This window comes from Gekko japonicus, unplaced genomic scaffold (assembly GCF_001447785.1).
Source record: "Gekko japonicus isolate JY-2015 unplaced genomic scaffold, Gekko_japonicus_V1.1 scaffold353, whole genome shotgun sequence".
Lineage (NCBI taxonomy): Eukaryota > Metazoa > Chordata > Lepidosauria > Squamata > Gekkonidae > Gekko > Gekko japonicus.
The window spans coordinates 169,122-179,985 of NW_015160219.1; the positions used below are offsets into that span (position 1 = coordinate 169,122).

General features: G+C 44.3%; 1 protein-coding gene across 1 annotated transcript in view; it reads left to right on the forward strand.

Moving 5' to 3' along the window:
• Positions 1–10,864, forward strand: part of IL18R1 (interleukin 18 receptor 1) — a 39,726-nt gene that overhangs the window by 8,899 nt on the left and 19,963 nt on the right. Inside the window, exons 3-5 of the mRNA XM_015410891.1 lie at positions 5,339–5,519; positions 8,978–9,122; positions 10,609–10,671. Of these exons, the coding sequence (XP_015266377.1) occupies positions 5,339–5,519; positions 8,978–9,122; positions 10,609–10,671 (389 nt within the window). The remainder of the gene's footprint in view (positions 1–5,338; positions 5,520–8,977; positions 9,123–10,608; positions 10,672–10,864) is intronic.

The window sequence follows — 10,864 nt, forward strand, 5'->3', positions numbered from 1 at the left end:
GATTGGTTCAGCATAGGAAAAGGAGTACGACAAGGATGTATATTGTTGCCTTGCTTATTTAATATATATGCAGAGTACATCATGCGAAATGCTGGCCTAGATGAATCACAAGCGGGAATTAAGTGATGAATCACAAGTGGGAATTAAGATTGCTGGGGGAAAGATCAACAACCTCAGATATGCAGATGATACCACTCTAATGGCTGAAAGTGAAGAGGACCTAAAGAGCCTCCTGTTCAGGGTAAAAGAGGAGAGCGCAAAAGTGGGCTTGAAGCTCAACATCAAAAAAACTAAGATCATGGCATCCGGCCCCATCACTCCTTGGCAAATAGAAGGGGAAGTTGTGGAAGTAGTGACAGACTTCACGTTCCTGGGATCCCAGATCACCGCAGACTGTGACAGCAGCCATGAAAGCGCTCCTTGGGAGGAAAGCGATGGCGAACCTAAACAGCATGATAAAAAGTAGAGACATCACCCTGCCAACAAAAGTCCGCATGGTCAAAGCAATGGTATTCCCAGTAGTCATGTATGGCTGCGAGAGTTGGACTATAAGGAAGGCCGAGTTCCGAAGAATAGATTCTTTTGAACTATGGTGCTGGAGAAGACTCTTGAGCGTCCCTTGGACTGCAAGAAGATCAAATCAGTCAATCCTAAAAGTAATCAACCCTGACTGTTCCCTGGAAAGCCAGATAATGAAACTGAAGCTCAAATACTTTGGCCACCAAATGAGAAGGGAGCACTCACTGGAGAAGACCCTGATGCTGGGAAAGATTGAAGGTCAAAAAAGACAGGGACAGCAAAGGATGAGATGGTTAGACCGAGTCATAGATGCAACGAACATGAAATTGAGCAAACTTCAGAGGACTGTGGAAGACAGGAAGGCCTGGCGTGATCTGGTCCATGGGTTCACGAAGAGTCGGACTCGACTGTGCGACTGAACAACAACAAAAGTTACCCCTGGAAAGCTCACAGGCAGAACAAGCTGGCTTGGAGGGGGGTGGAGCACCTTGGAGCACAATTCAGAAACTTCAATCAGTGCAGAATGCTGCAGCGAGGTTACTTGCGGGGATAAGCTTATGGTTGAGAGTATTTCTTTTTAAACAGATACACTGGCTACTGATTATCGTCTGGTTATTTACCTCTAAAGTTAAATGTTTTGGAACCAAAGGACAGAGTCCTCTGTTATGCTGCTGCATTACTCTCCGAGGTGAAGTGTATGAATGCTGTGGACAAGGTTTATTCTTTTGTGAGGGCTAGAGGGTGGAATGCCTTCTCCCTGGCAGTTGGTGCCAAGTCTCTTTGTGACCATTTCTGCAAAAGTGCAAATTCCCGCATTGGTGTTCTTAAACAATCAAACTATGCAAAACTTTCCACAATACATTTTGCCTCCCCAGGAGTGGATCTGAACTTTGCGGCCACTTGCCCTGCGGTTTCCAAGTCCACTGTTTCCGTGCTTTTCTCCCCTCCGGATCTGAAATCGCTGTTTTCCAGTGAGGAACTCCCATATTCTAATGTGTTTTCCCAACGTGCTGCCATTTTGGGTCATCAGTGTCATGTCTTACCTCTGCCTACAGTCCCCCCCCCCCCGGTTTTTCCCGGAGATATTCACCATTTTTTTACGTCAATCTTTTAAAAACATAATATTGATCGTGTTATAACGCTGTGATAAATGGGCAGTATGGACATGACTGCTAGAACTCCCAAGTAAGTGTTCTCCATGATCAGTGCTGCGTATAGATAATCTTTGCCTATATGGAAACAACAGGCTGCAGTAGCCATGTGGTTCTAAATCAAAATTCCTAAGTAAAGTTTCTTATTACCCTTTTTTAGAAGTAGATGCAGATGCAGCTTTCCCTGGTTCTGAAAGAATGAGGATAAGAAGTAGATATTTAAAAATCCAAAAGATGGACACTTCAGTCTTGGTGCCTTGTTTACATGGGAAAGTTACAAACTTCATGCACCGAAGCCTTCTTAGCACAGTAGGCAGCACATCGGCCTCATAATCAGGAGGGCCTTAGTTTGAACCTCAGAGGGGTCAGAGTGTTTTGCTTCAAATGGGCATTTTTAAAAAGCAACAACTGAACAACCCTTTTTTTCCTGAAGAAGCAAGCAGTGACTCACGAAAGGTCATACTCTACCACAAATTTTGTGGTAGACTGCTACAGGATTCTTCTACTGCTACAGACAGACTAACATGGCTACCCATCTTGTTTTTTCTGAATGGTCACTTTAAGTACTCCACCGAGTACTGCAGCTGCTCCTTTGGGAAGACAACAAACAATCCCAGGCTCTCTGACCTATCCAGCTTGCACGCAAGCCCCCCCTATTTTTTAAAAAACATAATAGATATATTTAAACATAACATTGGCTGTATTACAATGCAGTTTTGACCATTACAATACAGCAGTGTGCATTTTCTTCTTCATTTTTACAATGTCTTTTTTTTTGTTACAATGTGTGCCCTGGCCATGCCTTCCCACAACAGCCCCTCCAAGCTGACAGCCTCATAGCAGCTGAGGGCACCTGGCGCGACTCACATAGTTAAGGCTGCAGTTGGTGGGCGGCCAGCTCGAGGCCCGGGGGAGAGCAAAAAGTGGGCTCCGTCCGCTTGGCCACAGCGCCCGGACTCTTGTGAAACATCAACACTCTAGTTGCTCTCCTCTGCCTGCCTCTTGCTAGTTCCTCATTTTAAATGAACCCTCTAGACTACAGAGCCTTCAATCTTGGTGCCTTGTTCACACAGGAAAGTTTATTTGGATAGCAACACTTTCTACAGTTATAAACTTCTCTCCCCCCCCCCCCGCGCTCCCTCGGCCTTTTGTATCTCCCCCTCTGATAATGTTGCAACATAATTGCGCATGTGCAAAAAAATTAAAAAATAGGCTACATCACTGACATATAGCATGATAGGAGGTGGCTTGGCTCCCTTTTGAGTTACCCTTTCCCAGTAGGAATATCCTGCAATCTAGATGATGAAAACCACAAATTTAGTCCTTTTATATAGGGGAAGGTTTTCAGTCTTTAAAAAAAAAATTATTCTGTGAAAAACATGAGCATCTAGCTGTGAGCAAGTGAGTAATCTTTTTTGAGATCTTGGGCAAGGTGTACATTTTGAGGCTTGAGTTGTTTCCCCACCTCTCATGAGATATATGTTTCTTGGTTCCTGTGGCTATCAAAATTGGGTCAAGGCCAGGGCCTCTTTTGTGTAGGTGTTTGTGACCTTGATATAAGGTTCTTGCTCAGTGAATCTCTTAGTGCTGAAAGAGGAGGAAAGTGTAGGTGAATATCTCTAGTATTTCTTCACCACAGATGCCATGCGACACTGTTCACATATAAGATTATTTAATTTTAGGGGTTCAGAAAACAAAATGGATGAAAGGCGTACCAAGACAGTTACAGCTGTATGTCTTCTTCTAAATGTAGCTGTATAATCAAGGAGTTATCATCCAGTCTTCAAAGTATTTGCATTGATTGCGAGCCTTACTGAAATGAATTGGGGAAAGGGCTGCTGACAGAATTTGGGTTTCCTCATGAGCTATTGCTATAGTTTAGTGACAGAATATGATTTCCCTGTAGGAACACAACTGTCGAGAAGCTGTTGCCAGAATGGATGATATTGAAGGCTGTTTCTTACATCCGTGCAATTAAAGCTACTCAGGAGCATGACTTTTAACGGTACTAGGATGTTTTGGCGGTCATTAATTCATAGGGTCACTATACATCTGATGCAGCTTGACAGCACAGAACACACACACACACACACACACACACACACACACACGGCAGAATAATTCCAGAAGGGTAGCTGTGTTAAGTAGGTTGTACCAAAAATACACCGTACTCTTGTGGCATCTAAAATTTGTTTGTCTTTAGGATTCCACAGTTCTTCTTTGTTATTGTAAAATTCAGTCTTTCTTGTGAATATCTATGGTTTGTCCAGTTGTCTGGGGTGTGCTTGCCTACTGAAGGGTGAGCTTAAACACCTAGTCTATCTAGGGGACCCTTGAAAAAGAGTTTAAAAATGAAGTATTATAATCAGATTGGGAAGAAAATCTTGGTCAAGTGATTCCAGGGACAGTTTAGAAGTGAATTTGGATTTATGTCCCTTCAACAAGGGTATCTATGGATTTAGAACCAGGTGGGTAGCCGTGTTGGTCTGAAGCAGTAGAACAAAGTTTGCCACTCGATTCAAACTTTGTTCTATGGATTTAGAAGAAAATGATACTAACGTGCAGTACCAATGGTATCTTACAAGTTACCTCAAGTATATGATAATAACTTACATTCTTTTGAAAAAAATTATTTTAGAAATGTATAGCAATATATAAAATCTTATCAAATGTTACGTATGGGAAAAATCTGTAATTCCAAAACATAATTAATGTGTAGACCATTTATTAACAAACCATTTGATTGATTAACTCCTTATATTATTTTTAGAGATGCCAGGCAATTAGAGCTTGCTTTATGTATGTATTTTGCAGTTCTCATCAAATTCAAATTTTGGGCCACAGTTATAGGAATAATCTATGAACTGAGGGGCTACTTGGTATTAGAGTTTAAGATTTGGTTGTGTTATTTGAAAGGCTTGGTCAGAGCTCGATTCGGTGGGGATTGCAGTTCCCCCGGGTGAGGTGCGGAGGGGCGGGGCACATGACGAAGCCCCACCCCCTGCTTCCAGCCACCCTGCTTCCAGCCCTCATTCAGCCAGGAGGAGGAAGGAGAAGAGGGAGGGTAAGTTGCTTCCTCCCCGCCTCTCCCCACCCCTGCCTGCCTGGGGCCAGGGAGGGCCTTGGCGGGGCTTCCTCGCACTCCCGCTAGCCTTGCAGGTTCACCGCCGGGCCCCTGATGTCAGGGGCTGTGGCATATGCTAATGAGTTCCCCTAGCTCTTTTTCTACGAAACGACCCCTGGGCTTGGTACTGTAGATAGATTTGGAGATGATTTTTAGTTTACTAACTGGGGCAAAAATTAGGCAGTGCGGCTACACCATCATCTTTGGTTGCAGAATGCCACCAAAAATATGGAAAGCTGGTTTTCACAACTAAGTTAGTATATTGTCATATGTGAAATGCACTTAACCATCAATTATTGAAAAGAATTATTGAAAAGTAGTGCCTTTTTGTTATGTTTTGAAACAGTAAGTTCCAAAATGACATTCAACCATATACGTTTTTGATGTGACATAACCCTGTGTTTTTAAATTTTTATATTGTATGATGTTTGTTTCTCTAATATAACTTTAGTGAGTTGTGAAGCATTGTTTGTCATTATGGGATAAGTAGTATCCAGCTTAAATGCCTCCTTAAATCTCCTTTGTATATTTTCTTTCCCTTTAGTAATGGAGCACACAGCACCAACCGTTCTTGGGACTTGAATGTGCTCCCCAAAAATAAAGGAAGTTGTTTAACCACAAATCATACGTCATCTGGTTCTCCTGCAATACTTGGAAAAGGTTATCTGTTTTCATGCAGTGCTGCGAGCTATGGTGGAACGGTTGTCAAGAAAACATGGTATAAGGTACTATAAGACAGTTCTGAGCAATGAGAAAGTCTGAAGAGATCTAGTTGACACACCTTTCAAATGCACTACAGTGGGGTCAGTCTTGGAACATGCAATGGGAAATGCTTAACTGCTGTGGTGGCTCAAGTGGTTAAGACGCTGAACTGCAGACTGTGGAAGGTCAGTAGTTCAGCAGTTCGAGACCCGGGTGCCGCATGATGGAGTGAGCTCCCGTCCCTAGTTCCAGCTCCTGCCAACCTAGCAGTTCGAAAGCAAGAAATTGCAAGTAGATAAATAGGGACCACTTCAGTGGGAAGGTAACAGCATTCCGTGTGCCTTGGTGTTTAGTCATGCCGGCCACATGACCACGGAAACGTCTTCGGACAGCACTGGCTCTTCGGCTTTGAAACGGAGATGAGCACCGCAACCCTAGAGTTGGATTCGACTGGCTTTCAAGCAAGGGAACCTTTACCTTTACTTTACCTCCCATTATGTCAGTGGACATATTTTGCTAATCCACCGACGCTCCCACCTGGTCTGTTTTAGTGGTGCAAAACAATACAAGAGCTAGAAGTGAATTTTAACTCTCTTGTTTTTAACCAGGTCAAGATTCTAGTACTCGCTACTGTGAAGGATGTAGGCAACACTTTGAGGGGCATGGCTTAGTCTGCTGTCCTATACAACTAAGTTGGGAGCAATTCTTGTTAAATAAACCAGGACTTGTTTCTGAGCAAATGTGATTAGGATTGAATTGTTACGGTGCCATCCTAAAATGGTCTACTCAGAATCCTGCTTGGGCCTATTCAGTGGGGTTCACTTCCAGGAAAGTGTTTTTAGGATTACATTGTAAATATCCAAGAAAAAACAAGAGATATTAAAAAGAAATGTTAAATTTTATTATAGCCACACATTATAGTTTTCAAGTCAGGGTCCTATTTGGGGGCAATAATGGAAGCTTTTAGGCATGTAGGGTAACTAACAGTGTAATCCTAAACAGTTAATCCCTTCTACATTTGCAGACTTCAGTGGATTTGGAAGGATGTCACTTTGTCTAGGGTTGCACTGCAAGAATAAATACAGGATGTTTTGCTTTAGTTTTGAAATTGATCATATAGCATTTGGAAAAGAATAATAATAATGGTTACAAGAATTCTCTTCTTGTCCCTCTGATATGAATGAATACTGTAAACAGCAGTTTTGGCTGCAAGACTGTGTTTCTTATCAAGACTTAGACCATTGTTGATTTCCTGAACTTGACTTATACGTGACAAACAATTTCCAGTGTACAAAATGTTCTTGCTAGAACACTTAATGTAACACAAATGCAATATTTTGTGACAAATTCTGATTTGCTTTAGTGTGATAGCATGTGAGTTGTCTAAATCTGTGGTTCTCAACCTTCCTAATGCCGCGGCCCTTTAATACAGTTCCTCCTGTTGTGGTGACCCCCAACCGTAAAATTATTTTCGTTGCTACTTCATAACTGTAATTTTGCTACTGTAGCATCATGTCCTGGTGATCCCCCGCCGTGATTTGGCGAGACTTGGGAGCCCTATCCTAAGACCATCGAAAATTTGTGTCTTAGGTGACCCCTGTGAAAGGGTCGTTCAACCCCCAAAGGGGTCGCGACCCACAGGTTGAGAACCGCTGGTCTAAATAGAGTTCCACGCTGTAGCAATTAACCATCTGGGAGAAGGTGATCAGGGATATAAAGGACACTAGCAGGACTTTGGGGGGGATCAGATGATGAAGTGCCGCCTGGGAACAGACACTATTCAAAATCGCTGTTAAGGACTTGGGGGCAAGAAATCACTTGGGAGGGGGTCTGGAGACGTAAAAAGAGGCTGTCAAATGTTTACTAAGCTGTCAAATGTTTACTAAAAAACAAAATGTTCAGAACAAAATAGCAAACAGGGTTGTTTGAGATTTGGGCAGGGGTGGGGTTGGCTCATTTAGCGAGTAGTGCTAGTTGTAAAGACCACAGAGGGTGCTACAAATCTGATCGTTTCTTCAGGACACAGCAAGCCTTACATTTGCAATGTGATTTCTGTGGATGGGGCAATGGAATACAATTAATTTTATCCATATGGACATGGTTACACACACCACTAGATGAAGTACGCGAATATAATGTCTCAGATTGTGTTTATTTGTGCATATGTTATATGAAAGCCCTGCATACATGTTAAACAGTTGCAGTAGGGTTGTCAGCACTGTTCCCTCTAAGCTGTGGAGTCTCGTGAGCAAAAATTCTACTTTGTGAGCTCCTGGCATTAAAGTTGTGAGCGAGCGATTTGGCTGCTGCATAAATTAGTTTGCTCTGGAGACATCCTCCCTGAGCTAAGACAAGAATGTGTGAGCCAGAGGCTAGAAAACTGAGCTAGCTCACACTAACTCAGCTTAGAGGGAACACTGGTTGCCAGACCCCCCTGTTGGAGGCAGGGATCCCCCACCTCCAGGCCCTGCCCCCCAGCTGCTGATCAGCTGGCTGGTGGTGGTGGGACTTAGCAGGAGAAAGAGGAAGGCCCAGGCCATGTTGCTGGGGTCACACAGGAAGTGGCTTCGTTGCACCAGTGATGTCTGGGTGATGCTCTGGTATTTGGGCAAAAGCTCTGTGGTGGAAGCTGTTATTGCCCAAGTACCAGAATGTTGCAGTGATGTTGCAGCATGATGCCATCACTTCCTGTGTGATGCTGGCAACATGGTCTGGTTCTACTAGCTCTTGAGGGCTCACTTAAAGGTATATACATCAACATCATACAATTGACTTAGAAATCTGCTTAAGGTAGGGTTGCCAAGTCTTCTTACCTTGGCAGCGGGGGAGCCTCGCCGGGCTCCGGGAGCTCGTCGATGGTGCGCGCGTGCGCCGCCAGCACGTCACAGGAAGTGACGTGCTTACGTCGCTCACGTTGAGGGCGTGGCCCAGATCGTCAGAGGGAAAACCATAGAGCCACACTGCAGTTCGGGGGGCGGAGTTCCCCCCGGAGCCCGATTCCGCGGTGGCGGAAATCGGGCCTCCAAAGCGTGGGTTTTCCCGCCCCCACTTGGCAGCCCCAGCTTAAGGTGTCTGTGGCTGCCAGGTTCAAGGTGGGGCCTGGGGATCTCCCAGAATTACAGCTGATTTCCAGAGAGCAGAGCAGTTCCTCTGGAGAAAATGTCTGCTGTGGAGAGAGGACTCTGCCACATTATACCCCACTGAGGCCTGTCCCCTCCCCAAACCCTGGCCCTCCCAGGCTCCCAAATCTCCAGGAATTCCCCAACCTGGAGTAGGCAACTCTAAGGTTGGCATTGTGGATAGTAAACAGGAAGCTGTCAAATGTTTACTAAAAAACAAAATGTTCAGAGCAAAGTAGCAGACAGGGTTGTTTGAGATTTGGGAAGGGGTGGGGTTGGCTCATTTATCTGCCCTTGTGTGCTTTTGCATTTCTAAGTTTATGCTCAATAATTTTTTTTTTTTAATGTCTTAACTGGAACAGAACTGCCTCTTCAAAACAGAGGAGGAATTGTACATAGGAAAGCTAACACCTGAGGATTCTGGGAACTACACGTGTGTGGCATCCTATCTTCATGCAGGAAAGATATACAGTGCCACGAACACAATAGAAATACAAGTGAAAGAAGGTAAGACTGGAAGCAAACTCCAAAGGTAATTTTGTTTGGCACAGAGCTATTTCTCCCGTGAAGGAAGACTTAGCAGGAAAGAATCATAGGATCCACCTTAGGAGAAGAGAGGCACAGGATCTAACTTCCGTCATGGGAGAAATAGTTCCTCCAATAGAAAATGACTTTTTCTGATGTAGAAAGGCTTCTTTTGGTGGGGAAATGTCTTTTTTGTTAAAGGGAGTCTTTGTGTACATGTTTGATGCTAGAAGTCACCCTGGGGCAGTTGCTTGGTTAACCAATTCTGATGTAATTTGTCCATACATATATACCTGCAGGATCCTTTGAAAGTGCCAAGCATGTTGCTGTTTATCCATTTGGAACAATATTGATTATATAGTTCTGTTTAGAACGGGGTCCCCAGTGATGATCCCTCTAAGCTGTGGAGTCTTGTGAGCAAAACTTTTACTCTGTGAGCTACTGGCATTCTACTCTGTGTGCTACTGGCATTAAAGTTGTGAGCTACTGCATACATTAGTTTGCTCTGGAGCCATCTTTCCTGAGCTAAGACAAAAATGTGTGAGCCGGAGGCTAGAAAACTGTGAGCTAGCTCACACTAACTCAGCTTAGAGGGAACACTGGATCCCAGTGTGGTGCCCATGGGTTCCATAGCACCTGCTGACGTCTCTCCTGGCCCTCGCCAAGGGTTTTCAGAAAGTGGGTGGTTTTGCCCAGTAGGGCTTCTGATTGGCCACGGGATATTTGATTGGCTGTGCTAGGCTTGCCAGTCCCTAGGTCAGGGCGGGGGTTCCCCTGTTTTGGGGGCTTCACCCTGCTCCTGGCCGGCGGGAGAAAACCCACCCCCAAACAGCCGTGTCCCTGCGTGCCTTCCCAAACATGATGACATCACCATGCTGGGGGTGTCATGTGGGGATGCTCTGGTTTAAGGGCAAACTCTATGGTTTTGAGCTGGTTTTAACATAGAGTTTTGTCCTTAAACCAGAGCATCCCTGCATGATACCCTGGCATGATGACGTCACTTCCAGATAACATAATGACAGCAGGGACATCCTGGAATGCCCCACAAATCCCCCTGACAGAGTGACGAGGGATCTGGCAACCCTAGGCTGTGCAGATTTGGCACAAGGAGCTTCACTGTGTGACTGAAAGTAAGCTGCAGCAGCCATTTTGTGACTGCCTTGACCTTCTGCCACAGACAGCCATTTTGTAACTATGCCTACCATTCTGTGTCAGAATTCCAAAGGTGCCCATAGGCTAAAAAAGGTTAAGGACCCATGATTTAGGAACTTTCCAAAGCAAAAGGGCTTCTAGAAGCTCTCAAGGTAGCTAAAAACATATATTTCGATGGAGTGTCTGAGGCAAAGGAGTTTATGTGCATGGCTATGCTAAGGGGCTTACTAGATCATGATCCTGAGTCAAATATGTTAACATTTGTTGTTAGTAGCAGAAAATAATAAAAAATAAGCCATGCACTTTTTCTTTTCAGAAGATCCTTATACAAAGCCAAAGATAATAGGACCTGACTATGAAGAAGTCGAAATAGAAATAGGTACCTCTCACTGTTTCTAACAATATGATGAATCTTTGCGAAACTTGTATATGTGTATGTGTTGGGGGTTGTGTACACTTTATTTGAAATGGTGGGCTTCTTATTTGTATGTATACAGCGGGCAGACATCTGCACTGTATAAATCCAATCTCCTCCTCCTCCTCCTCCTCCTCCTCCTCCTCCTCCTCCTCCT